Source organism: Talpa occidentalis, unplaced genomic scaffold (genome assembly GCF_014898055.3).
Source record: "Talpa occidentalis isolate TD23 unplaced genomic scaffold, MPIMG_talOcc4v2.1 talOcc4.14, whole genome shotgun sequence".
Taxonomy (NCBI): Eukaryota; Metazoa; Chordata; class Mammalia; order Eulipotyphla; family Talpidae; genus Talpa; species Talpa occidentalis.
Genome location: NW_023601433.1, coordinates 25,505,541 through 25,530,371, shown reverse-complemented (window position 1 = coordinate 25,530,371; position 24,831 = coordinate 25,505,541). Strand labels below are relative to the sequence as shown.

Genomic DNA, 24,831 nt, shown 5'->3' with positions numbered 1-24,831 from the left:
GGTCCTTTCTTTGCTGCCACTGCTGTATTCTCACCCATATTTGAATAACATTGAGTCTCCAATGGGTAACAAATGCAGGAATGAATAAGCCACAGTTCTTGTCTCTGAAGAGCTCATGGTCAAATGTAGGAAACAAATAATCACATTACTTACTAACACACAAATTTAAAAAGACATGTTATAAACAGCAGTGGGCAATATCCCTTCTTTTCCCCCACCAAACTAGCTCTAGCTAACCTGAGAGAGTGGGACTAAAAAGAAGGAAATGGGGAAGAAAATATGGCAGGGAACATGTACAGTGTCCCCAGTTGAGGACAACTGGGGAACAGAAGGAGAATAAAACTACCTACTGATAAAGGTAAGGATAGCAGGTGACTGAGCACTCGGTTATGCTTTGTCTGCTTGATTGGATCTAGACTGCTTATGCCTAAGAAGCAGATGAGATAAAATGTTAAGTTCTAAACTATGTTCTTTAATATCCCAATTCCTTTCCTGTTCTCATACAGACGGTATTTTCTAAAGTATGGAGGATCCTTCTCTGTAAAATTGTATTCCCATACTCAGTTGAAAGGTCAGGGTGTTGTGTCAGTCGAAAGGAAGAAACCTAAGAAAAAAACCGACTCCCATGCCATGTCATTTGTATGCCATCTTGTCTCGGCTAATACTTGGTATGATCTCCAGATCTGCAGTCAATACAAAAGAGTTTCACAAATCAAGCATATCAGGGAAACTCATAGAACAATCGGCCTGATCTTTTTTTCTTAGGCATTGTAAGAAAGCCAAATTCCTCTGTAGGTAAATGGTTTTCAGGCTTTTCTGCCCTCCCACTATTGGGATAGCCCTGCCTGATGGGGCCCTGCAGTTGTTACATTGTTGCCAGCTGTCTCCTTTACTTCTGTGGGCCATGGGAGGAGTATCGGATAGCCACCAAGAGAAGCAGCAGCAGAAGAGGCAGGAGAGAAAGACCTGGAGAAAGAAGCCAGAGAAGCCCAGAGTGAAGACTTGCTGGGGGCTTGGAGGCTTGCGGGACTCCTGTTCCCCAACATGCCCGCCTGCTCTGTACCTGTTTGCCACACTACATGTAAAGCTCAATGAAAGCCTGAGAAAGCCACAGAGGGCTCCAAGCCTCTCCTTTACCCGTCTGCTGGATCATAGACATCCTGCTCAGTGGCCCTACCTGCCACTACACTTCTTATAGTATACAACAAAATTGGCAGGAGAAAAATTAAATAACGGCAGTCTTTTTTGACAGACATTCTAGACTCAAACAAATGTTAGTAATCTAGATAAGTAGATTAATAAAATAATCTAGAAGGAGAAGACAGGATAATATAGAATCCTGAAGCATATACTTGCTTTTCTATAAAAGTTAGTACTTAACAGTGACTGATTTGTGAACTCTTATAGACATTCAGTAGTTGTATTCTGAGGGGGAAAATATGCTGACATGATGCTAAAGAAATATCACAGAGATGGTCAGTGAGAGGCCCTGTGCCTGGATTTGCTTCATGGTAGAGTAGCCCTCCTGCTAGTTTACTGTAACTTTCAAAGCAGAAAACATGTGCCCTCTTGTGGTCTCCCTTCAACCATGACTTTATGGAAAACCAACATTCAAAATCTATTTCTCCTTTAAGAGATTGTAAAAGATATTCCCATAAACTCTTAGACAGAGTAGTCTTATAATCTGGAGATTGTATGGAAAACGCTTTTTCTACTTACATTAAAAACATAATTGCTATTAATGCAAAGTGATTGCAACCATGGGAAAATGCCAGGCAATTTTCCTTATAATAGGAACTGTACATCACCCGCCTTTCCAAAGCCCAGTTAAAAGCGTGCTCAAAGAGGCTTTTCTTTGACTGAGTCATTCTCTTCCTAGAGAGAGATCTGTCCATTCGGCCTTGGTACCGTTGCTATTCCAAGGAATTTGTCTGTTTCATCCAGTGTGCACAATTTGTTGGCACATCATTTTTCAGAGTAATTTCTTATAATTGTTTTAAATTTGAGAATGATCCATGGTAATCTTTCATTTTCTGATTTTAGTCATTTGGATTGCACTGATTTTCTCTATTTATCAAGTCTCTAATTTATGCACATCCATTGTAATTTTCATTATTTTCTTCTGCTCTGGAATTTTAAAAACACATTTTGAGGCTACAAACTCCTCACAGTTTAGGATTGCCCCATAAATCAAACTATTTGTCACTATGTGGTCACCTCTTTATCTGCAATATTTTTTATTCTTCTGAATATCCACTTTTCGTGATTGTAATCTAACTACTTCAACTTTCATGACTAGCATTTTATTAGTATTTCGATTTCTCTTCACTTTTAAAATGAAAAGTGGGGCCTCCCCATTGACGCAGCGGGTTGAGCGCCGCACTGTGGAGCTGTTCTCGGCCCCGGCCACCAGTGAGGGTCCCACATGGCGCGGCAGACCTCTCCTGTCTTGCCCGCTGCTCCCCTCAGCAGTGTATTTCAGTCAATCTGTCTGTTCTGCTCCCCGCTCTGTCTCTGGTGCATCCTCTCACCCTCCCGCGCATCTGGCCTGTACCCCAGTTCTCAAATAAAAATAAAGAAATCTAAAAAAATAAATAAAGGAAATGAAATGAAAAGCCCGGGCAGGTCTTCACTATGGACTTCTCAGGCGTCCTTCTCCCTTTCTGTCCGGCCTCTGCTTCTCTCCGCGGATATATAAACACCCCGCCAGGCCACAGGAGGGAACACCCCGACTGATAACAGTGTAGCAAATGCAGGCCCCTCAGGCAGGGGGATCCTGAGGGCAGGAGCACAGACACTGGAAACCACTTCCCCTCCACTAGGCCAGCTGGAAAGACCCGGCTCTCCAGCAAAGTACCCCCCTCGCAGCCCCCCTCTTCATCCCGGCATGCACAGCGGAGGTCAAAGGTCGAGGGGCTGTGACCCTTGGCACAGCCTCCCTGTGGATTCCTCCCTGAAGCCGCTGGGGGGAGGGGACTGGGCGCAATATCCAGTCACTGCTTTCTCATTCTCCTGTTGAACAACTGGTCGGTCCTTCCGGAAATGGGTGTCCATTCCTCCAAGGTTGCACCCCAAGGGGGGTTCAAGCAAGGGGAGGCTTCCGGGGCTCAGAGGCCAGAGCAGTAGGACTGGCCCGAGCCAGAGTCTGAGAGCAGAGCAGATCCTGAGGCGGCAACTGGGCCCCAGCAGCTCCCCGCCTCCGCGGGGCAGCCGGAGCAGGTCCTGGTGTCCAGTGAGGGGCAGGAGCCCGACGTTAGCCGGGCTTCAGGGCCTTCCTCAGACCCACCCCGCCCGCCGTCTGAGAGAGGGGAATCACCGATCCCGGAAGCCCAGGGGCAGCAGCCACCCCCTGGGAGGCCCCACTGCCACACCAACTGCCTGGAGCAGCCCCTCGCCTGGGGCTTCCAGAGGATGGGGCTGGCTGTGGGCTCACACCCCTGGCTCTTCCTGCTGGCGCCCCTGGTGCTGACGGCTGTCCTGGGCACCGGTTTGATGTATCTGCCCAGGGAGATGGAAGAGAACCTGGAGGAGCACTACACCCCTTTGGGCAGCCCAGCCAAAGCCGAGCGGCGCTTTGTGCAGGCACATTTCTCCACCAACGAGTCGCACCTGTTCTCTACGTTGCGGTCCAGCACGGAGGTCAACTTTGCCTCCATCCTGGTGGTCTCCAACACTGCCAATCTGCTGGATAAGTCACCTTCTCAGAAATTAGTCAACTGGATGAGGTGGTGCAGATGCTGACCGCGCCCCTGGGAGATGGAACCCAGGTTCTCTACCCTCAGGTGTGTGCCAGGTACCAGAGCACCTGCATGCCTTCCAACCCACTCCTGTTCATCTGGCAGAAGAATAACAACATGGACCTGAGAAGCATCACCTTCCCTATTTACAACACCTCTGCTGCCCTCTACTTGGCCAGCCACTTGGGAGGAACCGTCCTAGGTCCCGGCTCAGGGACAAGCCGGTTACTCCTGCATGCCAAAGCCATGTGGCTGCAGTACTACCTGAAGACCATGGACCCCGAGGACAGCGCGCACAGCCAGAAGTGGCTGTTCGAGTTCCTGGACCAAATTCATGCCATTGAAAAGCACCTGGCCTTGAAGAACATCCAGGTGCCTGGGGCTGGGTTTAGAGGGAGGAGAAGGTGGGAGGGATAAGAACTGTCCATCGTTTGTCCACGCCTGGCTACTTGGTGGAGGCTTTGACGTGGTACTGGGTCTGCTCCACTCTCTTTGAAGCTTAAGCCAGCTTTCTTCAAGGGACACCAAGGGAAGCTGCCAGCCTAGATACTGGGTCACATTCTAGTGGGAAACACTCATTTTATACTCCAGGGGTGGGCGTGTTCAGGGCAGACATTGATCTTCAGGGTTCCTTTTGGTTTTCTAGTCAGAATGCTCTCACTTCACGTCTGCACTGTTTCTGGAGCCCCCCAAAACTTGCTTGGTGTCACTGGAATAAAAAAACAAACCTTTAAGCTGAAGTTCCCTGGTGTTTTTGAAAAACACAATTAGCTCAGATTTCTCAAGTATTTTCTAGCATCCTGCCAGGCACCTTAAATGTTGAACAAATGCCTGGTGAGAGACACCCGCTGGGAAAAGGCTTTGGATACCAGGCCTTGCTGAAATTATGCTTTGTATTTAAATAGCAAAAGACAGCAACCTACTCATCATTTATAAAAAGCCAAAATTTTGACAGTTATCAGTGATTACACAGTATTAGAGAAAATTGAGAATTTGTATACTCAGGAATATTAAACATTGGATTTTTGAAAGAAATCTTAGAAAGCATGCCATGCGTTGGTGGGGAACATTTTTTATTACCTTTATTCTAAAATCATAATTCACACTATTTTAATCTTTTACCGAACTGTAACATGTTTCAATCTATAAGCTATAATTTTTTGATAGATCTTATCACTCATACACAAATATTGGAATTAAAAGTTATTTTACCTGACTGTATTTTTATGACAGGTGGTCTACTTCACATCACTCTCTAGGAAACTGGAATTTGAGGCGACTGCTAGGTCAGTGGTCCCTTTGTTTTACATGGCATACCTTCTGATCATATTATTTGCAATCGTATCATGCTACAGGTAAAAAATAACTTTTATTAGTTTTTAAACTTAAAAATATTTGTTGTAAGTTTTTTTTTAACGTAACACTTGCCATTCTAACCATTTTAAATGTACAGTTCACTGGCATCAATCACATCCCCACAGCTGCATACTGTTGTGACTGTTTCCAAATATCTTTTCTAACCCGAAAGAAGAACTCTGTGACCAGTGAGCAGTGGCTCCTGCTGCCCTTCTCTCCTCCAGTCCTGATTAACCTTGACTCTATTTTTTTCTATGAATTTGCTTTTCTTAGATTTTCATGTCAATGGAATCATACATTTTTTTGTGACTGACTTATTTCACTTATCATAATGCTTCCAGGGTTTGTCCTTGTGCACATGTGACAGCTTCATTCCACTTGATGGCTCTGTGCTCCATTGTATGTGTGCTCCACAATTTGGTTACCCACGGTCTTTTGTGGGCACTTGGAATATTTCCTTCTCAGGACAATCGTAACACTGCAAGGAACATGGTGTGCTCATGTTAAGAGAATCATTTACAGGTGGAATTGGTGGGTTGCATGAGAATTCCATAGTCAGCTATTTGAAGAACCATCGCATTGTTTTCCAGAGTCCACACCATTTTCGATCCCACCAGCAGTAGATAGGGGCTCCAGCTTTTACACACTCTCCCTATAAACCAAAACTCATCCTTTTCCCTTTTATCGATTTTACCTGTCTTCTTAGTTGGTGTCAAGAGGTATCTCATTGTGGTGATGATTCACGTTTCTGTAAATGTATGATCATGTTGATTGTCTTTTCAATTGTTTATTGGCCTCTTGTATATCCTCTTTGGAGAAATGTCTATCCAAGTCCTTTGCCCTTCTTATAATTGGGTTGTTTGACCTTTTGTTGTTGATTCAAGTTTTTCATTAGCACTTTGCATATTTCAGTTATTAAGCCACTTCTCAGCTATATGACTTGCTGATATTTTCTCCCTCTTTATAGACTGTCTCTTCACTTTCTTGACAATGGCCTGTAACAATTAACTTTATTTTTTTATTTTTTTATGAAATCCAACATATCTAATTTTTTGGGTACTTGTATTTTTGGTATTATATCTAAGTGTACATTGACAAGTCCAAGGTCATGCACACTGACCCTGTGTTTCCCTCTACAAGTTTTTATGGTTTTAACTGTTTTATTTAGATTATTGATCAATGTCTAATTCAGTTCTATTTACGGTATTTAGTAAGGTCCCAGCATCATCCTTGTGTATGTGAAGATCCAGTTTTCAAGAACCATTTATTGAAAAGACTTTTCCAGTTTGTATGACTTACTACACTTGTCAATCAACTGGCTATATTTATGGATTATTTCTGGACTCCCAATTCTATACTGTTAGTCTGTATGTTTATTTGCATGCTAGTACCACATTGCATTTTTTTTTTTAAGATTTATTTATTTTATTTATACCAGCACTGGGTACAGTCAGAAGCGCGGGAGGGTGAGAGAATTCACCAGAGCCAGATAGGGGAACGGAACAGGCAGACTGACAAAATACACTGCTGAGGGGAGCAGCAGGTGGCACGAGAGTTCTGCGTGCCAAGTGCGACCCTCACCCAGCGGCCAGGGATGGAACTGGCGCTACATAAGCTGCGGGCAGCTTCGCAAGCCAGTGATCAACCGCTGAGCCACCGGGGAGGTCCCCACATTGTTTTAATTACAGTAACTTGTTGTAAGTTTTGAAATCTGGAAATCTCAGTCCAGCAACTTTTTCTTCTTTTTCGAGATTGTTTTGGATATCCTGGGCTCTTTGCAATTTCAAATGAATTTGAGGGTTGGCTCCTCCATTTCTGAAAAAGAAAAAAGGAAATTGCAATTTCAATAGAAATTGAGTTGAATCAGGGCCTCCCCAGTGGTGCAGCGGTTGAGCACTGGGTTGCGAAGCTGCCCGCGGCCTCTGTGGCGCCGGTTCTATCCCCGGCTGCTCCCCGGCCACCGGCGGAGGATCCCACATGGCGCGCAGACCTCTCCTGCCGCCCGCTGCTCCCCTCAGCAGTGTACTTCGGTCCTTCTGCCTGCTCTGCTCCCCGCTCTGGCTCTGGTGAATTCTCTCACCCTCCCGTGCTTCTGACTGTACCCAGTGCATGTATAAACAAAACAAACAAACAAATAAAATAAATAAATAAAACATGCCTCTATAATAAAAAAAAAAAAAGAAAGAAATTGAGTTGAATCAGTAGATTGCTGGGTGATTGACATTTTAACAGTATTAATCCTTCACATCAACTAAGGTTGTCTTTCTATTAAATTAGGTTTTCTTTAGTTTCTTTCACCAGTGTTTTATAATTTTCAGTGTACACATCTTTTACCTCCTTGGTCAAATGTATTCTTAAGTATTTTCTTCTTTTAGTTACTATTTAAATAGAATTGCTTTCTTAATTTCCTTTGCAATTGCTCTTTGCACATAAATAGAAACAGAGCTGATGTTTATAAGTTCTTCTTGTATCTTGTAGCTTTGTTGAATTTTTTGTAACTAGTAGTTTTCTTGTGGATGCTTTGGGATTTTCATATCTGTGATTATGTAATCTCTGAAACAGGATACTTATATTTCTTCCTTTCCCGCTTGAATTCTTTTTATTCTATTCCTTGACTAATGGCTCTGGCAAGCAATTCCAGCACAATGCTAAATCTGGTCAGCATCTCTAAGTTTCACTTGTTTGTATTGTATATGTGTTTGTTGGTTGTTTTTTTTAGCTTTTCAGCTCCAGAATTTCTGTTTGGTTCCTTTTAAATTTTTCTATGTATATTATTATTTCACTCATGTATTGCTTTCCTTGTCAGTGTTCTCCTTGAGTATTCTGAGCATATTTAAGACAGTGTTTCTCATAGGATTTGTCTAGTATGCCTTCCTCCTTTCCACACTCCAAGACTACTTCCTGGGTTGGAGCAGGCACAAAGAGGAAAATAACCAGGAAATTTCTGTTAGCACAGGTGCTGAGTATAGTTCTAATACTTGCCTTCCTTGGACTTGAATATATGTAACTGATTTTCCTGCTAGTGCTTTTGTAGATTCTTTTGACATCTCACCCTCCCTCTCTCTGTTATCAATACGACTATCTTATGTTTGTTTAGCTCAGGGATTCAACACATTTGAGCATTCCATATTTTTTTGGCTTGGAATGAAATCATTTGGACAATAGTAAGACCTTCCCAAGAGAGTATGGCCAAATTGAACACCATTCTATGGCAAGTAGTGGTATATTGAGTTTGTAGTCTATTTTAAATTTGGCATTTTAGAAATGACAAAACTTATTATGCCAACTATTAGATCAATTTCTGAGAAAATCTGGAAAATCTTTCTCCTCTCAAATACACTTTAATTGTTCTTGTGTTTAATAGACATCATTATCTTTTAGAAAGATGTGGCCTCCACCCCAAACATACAGTTTTCTAAGCGTAATCATTTCCAATTCAGATCGATGCTGTCAAGTTAGTAGAATGTTCAGAAAATTGGCCATTTTGCTGCCAGGGATGCCTCAATTTGACTGACCATTGGAATCATGTTTGGAAAATTTTAGATACAATGATTCTGCAGCGTCATTGTAAACCTACTGAGTGAAGATCTGTTGATCCCGGGTCATAGGAAATCTAAAGTTCGATCATTCTCCGATCATTTTGATAAACTGCTTCTATCAAGTTTCTTGTAGGGTTCTAGAATATCTGCAAGTGCATTCATCAGTCTCCTACAGTGTCCATTTTCATATCTTTCCTTCACTTATAATTATTAACAGTTGCTTAGAGAACATCAGCACAACTAGTCAAAGTAAAGTCACTGTAGCCAACAATTTACCTTCCTACATCAGTGTCTAAAAATTTTACATAAAAAGGCAGAAAATTGTAAAAGGGATTGAGACTAAACATGTCCTGTGTAGCTCTTACTAATCTTTTTGCATTTGAAGTTTATCTTTGTTATGTTCTTATCTTAAATATTTATAAATATTGTTTTCAAGAAATATTGCAAAAGGAAAACATTCATTATGTTCAAATTTATTGTAACCAAGCGATTTACTTTTTCTCTGAAATTTGTGTGTGTGTGTGTGTGTGTGTATTTGGGACACTAAATTTAACTCAAGGCACCAGCAGTTTGAGAAAAAGTGAAACACATCAACGGTGCAGAAACCTTTTAATGAAAAGAAAGTTTTGCTATGTGAATATGGTCTGAAAAAGTCTTTTCGTCACATTCTGTTTTGGAATTGGTAGCTCCATTTCCTTAGTTGTCTCTCCTAATCTTCACACTTAGTTTCTTTTTCCTATAGAAGTTCAGAGAGACTTTTATCAATCATTTGTTTTAAAACTCTTCACATAAAATTAAAATATAAAACCACAGGTGGCTGTCAATATTTTAAAATGTAATGTAGTTATTGTGGAGGCAAAGTACTGCATACATGCTTTCAAATGCTCTCTCTATATTCACATTTCTGGTGCAGAAAAGTCTTGTGTTGATCCAAAAACAGTACATTTCAAAACATTTTTTTTTTTTTGCAATTAATAGCAACTTTTCTGAGCCCACTTCATCAATAAAGGAGAATCTTGAAACTGTTTTAGCAGGATGCTTTCATGCATTTTATTAACCACATACTATCTCTGTTGTACAGGAACCCTTTAGGTTGGTGTTAATAGCTAGTTGGAATCAGGAAATGAGTGCAAAGATAATTGGATGTGGGTACTTTCTCAACTACAGCTGCCTGCCCTTTAGTGTTGTGTTTGATTCACACACAACTCCTTAAACACTAGAGTGGAATTAACCATCTGCTGAGCTCCAGTACATGTATGTGGTTCTGAAACACCATCAGGGAATTAGTGCTTGGCCAGCTGCATAAGAAGATAGTTAAGTTAAAGCACAAAATGCCAACTTTTATTTTCCCTCTTTGAATTGGTATAGTTGGTCTGGGATAGTGCATGGGAATTAAAGGTCTCCAGGAGACAGGTGTAGAATGATTGCAGAAGAGATTTCAGAACAGGTCCAAATCAAGAATGTCATGAATTGATGGAATTTGAGTATGGAAGCTGCTTCTAAAAATTCATTATTTTTCCCTCCCTATTTACAGGTTTAGCTGTATACGAAACAAAATGTTTATTGCAGTCATTGGAGTGATTTCTGTTGCCTTGGCCGTGGTGAGTGGCTTTGGCCTCATGTTGTACATGGGGGTGCCATTTGTGACAATAGTTGCAAATGCACCATTTCTAATACTAGGTGAGTAAAGCAAATGTGAGGCTACACTATGTGTGTGTTTGGGAGAAAGTAGATAACGGAAAGAGTTTATGATAGATTAAGTAAAAGAACTGTGCTTAGATGACGACAGATGCAAAATAAGGTGTCAGAAATGAAGACAAACATTAAATTGTGTCTTCAGAGCTGGAAAAAATAAGGACCCCAAATGGAAAAGTAAAGAGAATGACATGAGCAGGCAGCTCTCTCTCTCTCTCTCTCTCTCTCTCTCTCTCTCTCTCTCTCTCTCTCTCTCTCTCTCTCTCTCTCTCTCTCTCTCACACACACACACACACACACACACACACAGCCCTGAAAAGGGAAAATACAATACACTGAAAATGTAAGGGGGAAAATATATGACCTCTCAATCAAGGGATGCAAATTAAACCAAAACTTAGATGCCTTGTTTTCTTATTAGAATAATAAATATTGCGAGACTGAAGCTTTTGGGGTGGTTGTATGTAATGAACACTGTCATCTGCTGCTAGGAGAAGATTATGAATTGGCTCATACTTAGTCCAATTTTTGTATCAAATCAAAAGGCTTACAAGGGGATTCAAGGTGCATGTCTTTCACCTCTCCATTCTACTTCTAGGAATTTGTCCTAATAATTGAAAAAATGCTCCAAAAAGTAGAGTAAGTATGTTCATTTCAGTGTGATTGAGAATTGAAAAAATAATTAAAAGCAATCTACCATATCCACATGAGATTGGTGAATTCAAACCTAGGAAACCTTTATATTCCCACCAAGAAAGTACTAGGGTTCTTTTTCTCCTTATCCTAACCAACCTCTGTGGTTTCTGTTAGATACACATGTAGACCATTCTCACTGGAGTGAGGTGGTACATCCCTCTGCTTTTGATTTGCCTTTCCATGATGATACGTGATGTTGAACATTTTCTTCATGTGCCTGCTGGCCATCTGTGTGTTGTCTTTGGAGAAGTGTCTATTTATCTCTCCTGTGCATTTTTGATTGGCTTGTTTTCATTTGGTTGAGTTGTCTGAGTCCTTTGTAGATCTTAGATATTAGCTACTTGGCAGGTGTGTGATGTGCAAATGTATTCTCCCATTCAGTAGGGTGTCATTTCATTTTGATGAGACTTCCTTTCGCTGGGCAGAAGCCTTTTAGCTTGTGTAGTATCATTTGTTTATTTTTGCTTTTGTCTTCTTGAAATTGGAGTCAAATCCCCAAAGACAGCCATGAAGCCAATATTATGGCGTATTTTGCCTGGTTCCTTTTATGTATTATATGACTGCAGATCTTACATCCAAACCTTTAATCCACTTTGAGTTATTTTTTGTGTATGGTAGGAGAGAGTGGTCTAGTTCTTTTTTCTACTTGTGGCTACCCAGTTTTGCAGTACCGTTTGTTGAAGAGAACTTCGTTTTTCCATTGTGTACTCTTGACTCCTGTTTTGTACATAAACTGTCCATAAAATTATGGGTTTATTTCTCCGCTGTCATTTCTATACCATTGGTCTGTGTGTCTGTTTTAATTCCAATACGTTTTTTGGTCAATATTGCTTTGACTATTGGGGTTTTTTTCTGGCTCTATATAAATTTCAATTAAATTTGCTCTATTTGAAAAATTCCACTAGAACTTTGATAGGAATTACATTTCATCTCTATCTGTCTTACTTTGGAGAAGGTGTACATGTTAACAATATTAATTCTTCCAATCCATGAGCGGGGAATATCTTTCTATTTTCTTGCATTGTCTTCTATTACTTTTAGCAATACCTTATCATTTTCATTGAATCGATCATTCACCTCTTTATTTTTTTTTACTTTTATTTCTTATTTTAATTTTTTACATCATTGTTCATTTTTGAACAATGTTTGCTTCCCCCCAGCCCCTCATGTGTAGTCCCCATAGAGTTTCCTTCCCCAATGCACCCGTGCACCATCACCTCAGACCCCTGTGCTCCTCCCTCCCTCTGATCCCTCTCCTTCCTCCTCCCCTGCAGGATGTCTCTGATTTATAATTTTGTCTTTGTTTTATTGTGTTTTGTGCTGTTATTATTTTTTTACGCTGATGTCTTTTTTGGTTCCCCTATATTCCTGCTTTAAGTGAAACCATCCGATATTTTTCTTTTTCCTTCTGGCTCATTTCACTGAGAAAAATCCTTCTAGATCCATCCATGTTGCTACAAATGGCATGAGTTTATCTTTTTTGATTGCTGAATAATATTCCATTGTGTATATGTGCCACCTCTTCTTAGATCTTTCACCTCTTTTGTTAGGCTTATTTATAGGTATTTAATACTTTTCGATGTTATTGTAAATGAGATTGTTTTCCTGAGGGCTTTCTCTTCTAGTTCATTATTTGCATATAGGAATTCAACAGAATTTTGCATGTTGCTTTTGCAGTCTCTCACTTCACTGATTGTTCGAATATTTTGTAAAATGTAGTGTTTAGGTTTTTCTATATGTATTATCATGTCATCTATAAATAGTGATAGTTTGACTTCTTTGTTTCCAGTTTGGGTTCCTTTTGTATCCCTCTCTTGCCTAATAGCTTTAGTACCTCCAATACTCTGTTGAACATAGGTGGTGAGAGTGCACATCATTGTTGTTTATCTGAAATCTTGTCCTATTCTCTCCCTGAGTATGTTACCTGTGGGTGTGGTATAGATGCCTTTTATCTGTGGAGATATGTTCCTTCTACCCCCTTATACTAAGAGTTTTTTCTTACTGAGTCTAGCTAGAAGTTTTCTAGCTTATTTTTTCCCTAAGTTCCAGCTACTCATTTCATTGATTTTTTAAATTAAAAGACATTTTTTAACATATATTTATTTATGCATACAAGGTGGGGAGTACAGGTCAGAGGTATGAGGGGATGAGTGGATTCACCAGAGACAGAGCGGGGAACAGAACAGGCAGACTGACGAAAATACACTGCTGAGGGGAACAGCGGGCAAGTCAGGAGATATCTGCTGCAAAATGTGCGCAGCTCCCTGGTCAAGGATCGAACCCGTGGCCCAGTGGCTGCAGATAACTTCATAGGATGTGTCTTACCCTTGCACCACCTGGGAGGCCCTCAATGACTTTTTTAAACTGTCATTTTAAATTCTATGTCATTTATTTCCACTGTGATTTTTATTATTTCCTTCCTTCAACTAGCTTTTTTGCTAATTCTTTCAGGTAATGTTAGCATATTTATTTGAGTTCTTTCTTATTTCTTGATGTGTGCCTGTGTTGCCGTGTACTTCCCTTTTGGAACTGTTCCTGCTCCTGGCCAGAGGTTCTGATAGGTTGTGTCTTCATTTTCTATTGTCTCCAGGTGTTTTTTAAATTTCTTCTTTGATTTCCTCATTAACCCAATAGTCATGAGTGTGGTGCTTTATAGTCACCACCTACTCAGGGTTTTTCCCACCTTGCTTTTGTGCTTGATTTCTATTTGATACCATTGTGATTGGAAAAGGTGCCTGACAATGATTTCAAACTTCATGAATTTATTCCCACTTGTTTTATGATCCAACATGTGATCCACTCTGGAAAATGTTCCATGTGACCTTCGGAAGAAAGTGTGCTCAGCGTTTGGGGAGTGTAGTTCTCCATAAATGTCTGGTGGGCTCAAGCGGTCTATTGCTCACTTAAGGCGATTGTTTCCTTGTTGATTTTCCCTCTGGTTGATCTGTCTTTGATGTAAGTGGGGTGTCAAAGTCTTCTACCATCATTGTGTTGTGGCCAATGTCTGTTTTTAGGTTTGTCAAATAGTTGTCTTATATATTTGGGTGCACCTTTGTTTGCTGCATGTATACTGATGGTATATTGATCCTTTCCTGATGTGTTGCTCCATTAATCACTATGCAATGACCATTCTGCCTCTTGTTCCCCTTTTTAACTGCAAGGTTTTTCTTTGTCTGATGAAGTATGTCTGTCTCTGCCTTTTTGAGGGTCCCATTCACTAGTAGGATTTTTTTCCCAGCCATTTATTTGTTTTGAATCTGTTCATCTTCTGAACTCACATAGGTCTCCTGGAGACAACAAGAATTTGAATTTGTTTTCAGATCCAACCATCCTTTCTGTGCCTTTTGCTTGGCAAGTTCATTCCATTCACACTTAAAGTGATTATTGATATAACGGTATTAGCTACTGTATTTTTGTCTTTAGTTTTCTGTTCTATAATTTAGTTTCTTGTGACTTTTCTCATGGGAAATTCAGATAGGAGATCTCTTTTCAATATTTCTTGAGGAGGAAGTCTAGTGATAACAAACTCCTGCTTTCATTTGTCTGGGAAGTCCTTATTTTCTCCCTCACATCTGAACGAGAGTCTTGCAGGATATGTATTCTTGGCTGGCAGTTTTGATCTTGGAGTGTTTCGAATACATTATTCCATTCTCTCCTCACTTGTTGAATTTCCTCAGAGAATTCAGACGTAAGCCTGAAGAGGGTACTTTTATAGGTTATCTGCTTTTTTCTGCCTGACTGCCTTCTTCGTTCTGTCTTTGCCTTGAACTCTTTCTAGTTTCCTTACTGCGCATTTTGACATAGGTCAACTTCAGCAGGGGACCTACCTTGGTGGATTTGCTTCCAGGCCCTGAGGTCTGCCAAGGGCTACTTCCAGGACTGCCTCCCGCCTCCCCCCCCACTAGAGATCACTGATGTCTGCACCAATGCCTGCTGTGGCTGGTCTGCTTCCAGTCCTGCCCTGGCTCACTGGGAACTGCCAAGGCCTGCTGTCAATGGGCCTGCTTCCATGAGCCACTGCTGAGCTCACAGATCTGAACCACTCTCTGGGGGCCTGGGTGGTAGGTCTGCTTCAGGACCCAGTCTGGAGGCTTGCTGAGGTCAGCCAAATGTTTCTTTGTAAGTGCATTGCCAGTTCTGCCAGGCCCACTGGGGCTCACCTCACTGCCTAGGCAGGCTACCTGTTTGGCCTGTTCCACTGCTGGCTGGGGTCTCCCTCCTCTGGATGGGCACTTAACTTGTGCTGTAATTGTCTGTTTTTCCTTCAGGAGTCATTGGCTTTGTTCTGTTGCAATCTAGTTTGAACACATGGAGAGGGTGAGCCCAGCATCTTTACTCTGCTGCCATTTTGCCCCATTGGCATTATTTTTTAAGTGAACTTTCTATGCCTTTATTTTTGTTACTTCTAGGACCCATATGAGATGGATGTGATTTCTCTCTGTTTTCCCAAAAGGAAAACATGATATTCTTTTTCAAATTCCTTTTTTCCTGCATTGTTATATTGTGTGTTTGCCAATATGGTGTTTCTTGAGCTCACCGATTATTTCCATTGCTTCTGTTTGCCTGCTACTGAGGCCCTCAATGAATGTTTTTCATTCAGTTATAGTGTTTCAGACTTCTGTGATTTCTAACTGTAGCCACCTCATATTGCTTTGTTTGTATTCTCTTGTTGGCTCATGTCCTCTGTTATTGGAGTTCCATGGCTTTGTTAGAACCGTTGCCCTAAATCTATGTCAGTCATGTGTTGCCGTTTTGCTTGAATGGGGCTCCCATCTTTCATTTTCCCCTCCAACATTTGTGATCTGTTTGTCTTTCCCCTCGTTTTTAATTTTGATGGGTTGTAGTGGGGATAGACTTTCAATTCGTTGTCTATTCCCCTGTTGAAGTAACAAGAGAACTGGTCCTTATGAGGGGCAGAAGGTACAGTGAGTGCCAGGGCAGTGGGGCACCAAAGAATCACCCCAATGAATGCCAGGAATTCAAGCTTCCTACTGTGCTGTGGATTCCAGAGGTGGTACTGCGAAGTGCTCCCCACTTCTTTGCCCACTTCTCAGCCTTAATGTCCTTCATGGCTTCATGCTCACGCTAAGCTGTTCTTGAATGCTTGAGTGTGAGCTTGAGCACTGGGCTCAGATTGCAGCTGACATGGACTCACAGGCAGGGAGTTCTCTTCTCTTTTGACACTCAAAGCCTTATCCTGGGGTGTGAGTGCCTGTCATTAGCAGGCACTGAGCTCTAGTTTACCAGGATTCCTTTGTTGTTTTGGATTTAGCCACATGTTAGGGTGGCAATTTCTCTGAATATCCCAGTCTCGAGTAGTAGCCTTTTCTATGGGAAGACACAGGTGACCTGACTCAGCTCTCCCTGTTGAGAGGTCAGGATCCAGCTGTTCTATACTGTGAGACTCCACTCAAGCCAGTAATGCTCATGCTGAACTACCACCCCAAAGCTTTCCAGTTCCTGGCTGTCAACTTGCTGACTCCCTTATTCAGTGCATTGCCAGGTCTCAGGAGTCCCTGGTATTGCTGTGTGTCAAACCCACAACTGTAGGGGTTTCCTTTGTTTAAGGTTTATTTATTTATGCATACAAGAGCTGGAGTACAGGCCAGAGGAGAGGGGGCATGAGAGGATTCTCACTGACTGAAATACACAAGCAGACTGACTGAAATACACTGCTGAGGGGAGCAGCGGGCGAGTCAGGGGAAGTCTGATCGCCATGTGGGTTGCTCCCTGGCCAGCCAGGGCATCGAACTCGTGCTGCAAAGTCTGCGGATTGCTTCACAGGCTGTGTCTCAACCCCTTGCGCCACCAGGGAGGCCCAAATGTAGGGGTTGTTGCATAGCATGTGCCCACCCGCCACGAGTTGTGCTGCCCCAATCTCACTACACAGAGTTTGCTTCATGTTTTCCCTCCCTTGGGCCTGCTGCTACTCAGATATGCTGTGGAGGTCTGTTTTTCCTTCAGGGGTTTTGGGCTTTGCTCTATTGCAATCTAGTTGTGGGTATCTGGAGAAGGTGAGGCCATCTTGCTAGATTCAGCTAGGGAAGTTCGAATGACATAATCTGGATTTCAAAAACAGACTAGAAGGAAAACTAGTGTGAGTGTGCCTGTCAATGACACCGTGCCTCTCAAGTCATACCGCAAAGATAGATTGATGCTATTGGTGGTCAGATAGGTTCAGTAACAGAATGTTGGCTGAAAGCGTTTATGCCTTTCTGTGAAATGACTTATGAGAGAAAATGGTCTCTGAAGTAATCTAGTGGAATCAGAAACAGATTGCTAATCCTGCTTGAACTAATACGCATCCACCAGGTTTCCTGATCTCAACACCGAGGTACCATAATTGGAGAGCTGGAGTATACTGCGCTGTGCGTAAATAATAGGAATCTGTGCAAAGCACAAGCTTATTACAGAGGGAGGAGTGTGCTCTGTTGTGGACTCAGAGACAACCAAGGAGAGTGTTACCTAAGCACAGATTCTGTGAGATTAATAAAACCTGAAGGACCAAAGAATAAGACCTTAAGGGACAAAGGATCATTTCACTTAGATGTGGAATATAGGGAAACTAGACAAAGGGTCAGACAAAGACAAACTTTCAAAGCAACTCTTGAAAGCTGTCCTAGAGCTGAGACAGCCAGGAAGCAGGGAGAGAAGGGGGGGGGGTGGTAAGAGGGACCGGAGGAGAGCACAAGGACGCTGGTGGAGGACCAAAGGTGCGCTGGTGCTGGGAGAGCGAAGGTGGCCACACCTGAGGGGAGAAATCCTAGACTGTCAAAAACTCAACAAGGATGTAAAACAATGTTGCTTCATTCAAAAGAGAAAAAGGGGGAAACCTTTTGAATTATGCTATTTACACTTTTATGGATATGAATGTGCATTAAGATTTTTTTTTTTTTACAGGTGTTGGTGTTGATGACATGTTTATCATGATTTCTGCCTAGCAGAAGACCAACATCATGGACAGCATACAACAGCGAATGTCTGACGTCTACTCCCACGTGGTGGTGCCCATCACCATCACCACTCTCACAAATGTCCTGGCCTTCTTTACAGGGGTAACAACCTCCTTTAAGTCCGTGCAGTACTTTTGCATTTACACGAGAACAACCTTGCTCTTCTGTTATTTTTATAACATCACCTGTTTTGGCGCCTCTATGGCCCTAGATGGTAAGAGAGAAGCGGCCTGTCAGCGCAGGCTGCAAAGGTCAGAGGGTAACCCGGACCAAAATTCTTCCTCGCTGATAATGTGCTGCTGCCTCCCATTTAGTTCTCTTCGAACTGATGAAGAATCGAGCATCCATCCAATGGACTTGTTCTTTAGAGATTATTTTGGCCCCTTTCTCAAAAACACTAAGTCCAAATTTGTGATAGTGGTTTTATACCTTCTGTACATCGCATTCAGTATATATGGCTGTTTCCAAGTGCAGGAAGGTTTAGACCTTCGGCATCTGGCAAGTGATTCCTATATCACACCCTATTTTAACATCCATGAAGAGCATTTTTCAGATTATGGTTCCATAGTGATGGTTATCATGACTGAAACAGTTGACTACTGGGATAAAGACACTAGGCAAACATTGGGGAAATGTCTGATCGCTTTTGAAAACAGTGATTATGTCGTTGAAAATCTAACACAGTTTTGGTTACTAGCATATATACAGTATATGGAAGCCAACAACTTAGCTGTAAATGACAGAGATAGTTTTATAAACAACATTCCTGTTTTTTTAGTGAGTTTCCAATTTTTACATATGATATTAATATTTCATCATCACATGAGATTACTTCTTCCTGGGCCTTCATTCAGACCACGGGTGTTTCTTCTTTGTGCAGTAAGAAGAACATGTTATTCCAATTACGAAGTATTGCCAAAAGGTGTGAGATTCCTCTAATGGTGTATAACCCAGCATTTATCTATTTTGAACAATATTCTGCAATCTTAGAAAACACTATTGGAAGTGTCATTGTTGCAACCATAGTTATGTTCATTGTTTCTTTATTGTTAATTCCCCACCCACTGTGTTCCTTGTGGGTCACTTTTTCTATTGGGTCTGTGATTGTAGGAATAACAGGTTTCATGGGATTCTGGCATGTCAACCTTGATTCCATATCCATGATGAATCTTGTGATTTGTATAGGGTTTTCTTTTGATTTTTGTGCACGTATTTCATATGCATTTGTTTCCATTTCTAAACCCTCAGCAAACCAAAAAGCAATTGAGGCATTGTTTTTGCTAGGTAACGCAGTGTTACAAAGTGCACTGTCAACAATAATAGGAGTGTCTGTTTTATCTGTAGCTAACACATACATCTTCAGGACCTGTTTTAAGATTATGTTTCTTGTCATGGTATTGGGGGCTATTCATGGCCTAGATTTTATTCCAGTATTCTTAACCATTTTTTGAAGATTTGTTGGAATATCCACTAACAAATCAGAGCCCCATCCTAGAATTCTTGACTGCCCCAACCCAGTCTGGTAAAAATGCTCTATTAAGGATAGTTGATAAACTGAAAACAAATGCATGTTTCCTTGATTGGGAAATCTCATTCCAAGCTGTTCTTTAAAATATCCTTAGAAAAATTAATTAGTCCTACATTAAAATGTTTTATAAATTAGGAACTGTTGTCATCTTTATTTTAAACTATAAATATTGGGTGTAACCAGGCATATGAAAAAATGTTCAACATCACTTGCAATCAGGGAAATGCAAATCAAAACTACAATAAGATACCATGTCACACCAGTGAGATGGCACATATTATAAAAACTAGCAACAACAAATGTTGGCGAGGATGTGTAAATAAAGGAACTCTCCTGCACTGCTGGTGGGAGTGTAAACTGGTCCAAATACTATGGAAAGCTGTGTGGAGATTCCTCAACCTACTAAAGATAGAGCTTCCATACGATCCAGCAATCCATCTCCTAGGTATTTACCCAAAGGACACAGAAACATCAATTCCAAAGAGCACCTGCACCCCTATGTATATAGCAGCACTGTTTACAATAGCGAAGCTTTGGAAACAGCCCAAATGCCCAAAAATAGATGACTGGATCAAGAAGATGTGGCACATAACACCATGGAATATTACTCAGCATTCAAAAAAGATAAACACGTGCAATTTGCAGCAACATGGAATGAGCTGGAAGGGATCATGCTCAGCGAAATAAGCCAGAAAGAAAAAGAAAAATACAGGATGGTCTCACTCATAGCAGGAATCTAGAAAACTTAAATAAGGGATCAGGAAAATAAATAACTATAAGAAAGTGAAAATCAAAATCAACAATAAACTATGAACCAGAGACAGTCTATGGGGGGTACGGGTCGGGGAGGGGAGGGATTGGGGTCAAAATAAGGGGGTTGCAATTGTATGGGGAATATAAACATAAAATTTATTTAAAAAATAAAAAAAAGACACATTTCCCTGTAGATTACTATGGCGATTCCAGGTTTAGCTCTGCTGGGATGTCATTGTATGCACATTCTGAACAAAGTTTTGAAGTACCTAAATTATCTCTTCAGAAGAATAGAGACAATAACTCTACCTGTGTCTTTTAAAAAGAGCAGAAGTGTCGACCTCCCTAAGATCATCCTCAAAGTTTACTTTCTCCCCATCACCTATTTTCTTGGCCATCTCCAGCCTCGGGCCTGCACAGACTATTGCCACTTCTTACAGAGACAGTGTCTATGAGTAAGAGATGAAATTATTTTATGTACTGCCACAGTAATCTGTTTTATTCCCTAAATACCTCAGACCATCTGGCCTAAAGACACAAGAGCAAAATCCAAAGGGAAGGACCATCCTATGCTTATTCACAATCAGGAGGCATGGACCTCAACAGACTTTGTGGTGTGATATTTAATCTACAGTGTAAGAATCTCCTAAGGTGAGAGCTACTTTAAGCTAGACATGGGGCATCTCACTGGGTTTTAAGTGTCATTGGATATAGCTTTTTGAACATACATTATTACACTGAAGGTAACTGAAGATGAAGAAATGAGGAGCTATGTGAAGATCAAAGCTTCTATGGCAGGAGCCTGACCTCCTTTTAGGTTTGGAAACCCATGGGGCCTGTTTGTGAAACACTGCATTTAAAATTAAAAAATACCCTTTAGAGAACCATTCAACACAAAGTTCATTGTGAAAACAGAAGAAAATAAATGCTGATGCTGATAGCAGGAAAGGGGCGGGCTAGTGTCAGGACCCTTCTTTCCATGAGGTCACACATTCCTTCCCAATGGGTCTGTTTGTACACTCCCTTCCTTCCTTGCTCTAGCAGAGGACTCCTCCTCAGCTTTCTTAAGGCAATAGTTATGCGCTCATCTTCCCACCAGGAGGAAAAGTCACCCCCTATTCACCATTCATCCCATCCATGCATTGCCTGCACAATGTCAAAGAATGAATCAGAGAGAGATCAACATGGCAGAGGGGAAATGCTGCGAGTAAGTCCTCCCATTAAAAAAAAAAAAAAAGTTAATAGGGAGGAAAAATGGCAGGTCCCTGCGAGAACTGGGATGCAGAAGATAAACAGGTGACTCTGGCAAACTGCACAGAGAAGAAAGTTGTCATAAGAGGACAAGAAGGGAGGAAAGCTCAGAACCTGGCTATCCTCCCCCACCCACAAAGTCAGCACTCTCCGACCAACAGAAAGGAGGAAAATAAACAAGCAAAAACAACTAACAAGAACAAACTACACATCAAGCGGGACTGTGAGTCGAAAGGAACTATTTCAGGCACTGCACCCTGTGAACTGGAACTGTGGAGATCTGGGCAGGGATAACTGCGGAGATGAGTGAATGGCTCTTGTGCCATTAGAGGAAGATAAGGACTCCATGGAGACCTATAAATAGCCCAAGACCAGCCAGTAAGCTTGTGCGGAAAAGCAGTGCACTTGAAAAGAATATGCAGATTGTGGATCCCAGCTGCCCAGATCCCCGCTCCTGTGGGGAGATGCGCAGGAGCACTCATTGAGGTGAATGTCCCTCACTGAGTAATCAGAAACCAGGCGCCCAGACATGGGAGCAGGGTGCAAAAGGCGCGCCATATCTGTGGATACAAAACTGGGCTACAGCCCGCATCCTGGATCTGAGGGCTTCGGAACTGAGAGCACAAAATTCGGGGTGCAGGATCTCCACGACAGTGGGGCACAGGGAAGTCCCTGCACCCCCATGCCTTTGAGGCTCTCCAAGCCACTCCCACTCTGTTCCCCTGGGCCCATGGGGGAGAAAGACAGTTCTGGAAGAACACTAGAAAAGACCTCTGGCGACACCTAGTGACCAGAAAAAATCACCAACATCCTGAGAGTTGGAAACCAGGGATCCCAAAAACACCCTCAGGCTCCAAGAGAGGGTGGGCAGCGCAAAAGGGGATAAGGAGGGAAATAAGGCATAGAGCAAGACCCCATCCTAAAACTGAGAGCCAGCCACAGGATCCGGGGCATGGGATGTGCCATAACAGCAGGCACTGCACAGGGTGACAGCCAGCATTTTGGATCTGATAGCCCTGCAACTGAGACCTAGAGTGCAGAAGTCAGGGCATGGAATCCATACATCTGTGGGCACAGCACCGGGTGAACACGGAGCGGGCACAGCACTGGGTGAACACGGAGCAGACACAGCACCCAGCTTGAATAAGAGTCCCTGTGTTGAGGTGCTCACCCTGGTAACCCCCCTACCCCCATTTCTCAGAGAACCCCTGGGAAAAAGCACAGGTCAGCAAGTACGGATCTCTGGGGCCACCTGGTGACCAGAACAAAATCACCAACTAGTTGATTCCTTGTTGGAACAGTAAATACAGAGAGAGGGAACTGTAAGGGACAGTGCCCAGCAACACAGCATCAACACCCTGGTGGAGTTTAGGCCTACCAGTGCTGGTCTCAGTCTGGTAAACAGTTTCTAGCACCCGTAAAGGAGCACTCCAGAGAGACGCCTGCCAACACCAGTGGCACAACGTCCCAACACATAGAACTAATTAGAAAGCAAACAACCGGGAGAAGAAAACATATAAATAACCAAGTAAGCCCGCAGGAGAACACACCACAAAAAGAAATAAGGTCACCGGAGCTCAACAATGACATGGAAGAACTCGGCCTATCAGATAGAGAATTAATGATCATCATGATTAAAAAGCAGAAAGAAAACAAAAAGGGAAAAAAATGAGTTGAGACAAATAATCACTGAACTTAAGAATGAAATTGAGATATTAAGAAAAGAAAGAAAAGAAATGCAGGAGATTAAAAGATTACTAGAGGAGCTAAAGAACTCTGGGGAAAGCAATGAAAACAGAATCAATGAAATGGAAGAACAGATCAGTGGTATTAAAGATACAGAAATAAAAAGAGCCAAAAGAGAAAAGGAGAGAGAAGTGCAAATGAAGCAGTATGAGAAGACTCTTAGACAATTATCAGGCTCCATGAAGAGAGGAAATGTAAGAGTCATAAGCATTCAGGAAGGCGAAGAGAAAGACAAAGGAACTGAGAAATTATTCAAGAAGATAATTGAAGAAAACGTCCCAAGCATGAAAAAGGAGATGAGTGTAGACATACAAGAAGTGAGAAGAACTCTCAATTACCACAATGAAAAGAAAACTACAGCAAGACACCAAGTAGTAAAGATTCCAAGAGTCCAAGACAATGAAAAAATAATGAAACTGGCAAAGGGGGAAAAACAGATAACTTCTAAGGGAAAACCAATCAGGTTAACTTCAGATTTCTCTGAAAAAAATTATGGGCAAGAAGAGGATGGAGTAACATATTCAGCAAACTTCAAGAGAGCAAATGCCAACCAACAATACTTTACCCTGCAAAGCTCTCCTTCCTCTATAAAGAAAAAAAAAAAAAATGGACCTTCTCAGACAAACAGAAACTCCATAAAGTCATTACAACTAAACCCCCCACTCCAAAAAATTCTACAAGAAATCCTAAAGCCAAAACCAACAGAGGAATGAACAAGAAGAACAGAATAAAGCAAGGAATAAAATAATAAAAAACACAAACAAAATGACAAACACAGATGCCAACATACCAATATTAACTCTAAATGTAAATGGATTAAACTCATCAATAAAAAGACACAAAGTAGCAGGCTGGATTCAAAAACAAAATCCGACCTTCTGCTGTCTCCAGGAAACACATTTAGCCACAAAAAGTAAACATAGATCGGCCTCCCCTGTGGCGCAGCAGTTGAGCGCTGGGTTGAGAAGCTGCCCGCAGCCTCTGCAGCGCAGTTCCATCCCGGCTGCTCCCCGGCCACCGGAGGAGGGTCCCACATAGCACGGAGACTTCTCCTGCCGCCCGCTGCTCCCCTCAGCAGTGTACTTCGGTCCTTCTGCCTGCTCTGCTCCCCTCTGCTCTGAATTCTCTCACCCTCTGCGCTTCTGACTGTACCCAGTGCTTGTATAAAAAAATGAATAAATCTTTAAAAAAAATAAAAAAAAACATAAATAAACATAGATCGAAAGTAAAAGGTTGGAAACAATCCTACAAGCAAATGGACCAAAAAAGAAGGCAGGAAGAGCCATACTTTTATCAGATGAAATAGACTTCAAATTAAAAGAGGTATAAAGAGACATAGATGGACACTACATTATGATCAAGGGGACAATACATCAGGAAGATACAACACTTGTCCACATATACTCACCAAATGAAGGGGCACCAAAATATATTAGACAATTATTAACAGCTCTGAAAACAGGCATTAAAGAAAATACATATATACTGGGAGACTTCAACACCCCACTCTCACCAATGGACAGATCAACGAATAAACAGACAAAAAAAAAAATAAACAAAATCACTAGAGCCCTAAA

The 24,831-nt window shown here is 41.8% G+C and overlaps 1 protein-coding gene across 1 annotated transcript in view; it reads left to right on the top strand.

Moving 5' to 3' along the window:
- The window catches only part of LOC119244006 (patched domain-containing protein 3-like), a 31,632-nt gene extending 12,093 nt beyond the window's left edge, over window positions 1–19,539 (top strand). Inside the window, 5 exon segments of the mRNA XM_037509796.2 lie at window positions 3,187–3,688; window positions 3,691–4,109; window positions 4,971–5,092; window positions 10,167–10,312; window positions 17,924–19,539. Coding sequence (XP_037365693.1) covers window positions 3,187–3,688; window positions 3,691–4,109; window positions 4,971–5,092; window positions 10,167–10,312; window positions 17,924–18,915 — 2,181 coding nt within the window. The 3' untranslated portion in view covers window positions 18,916–19,539.
- Window positions 19,540–24,831: the final 5,292 nt, after the last annotated feature.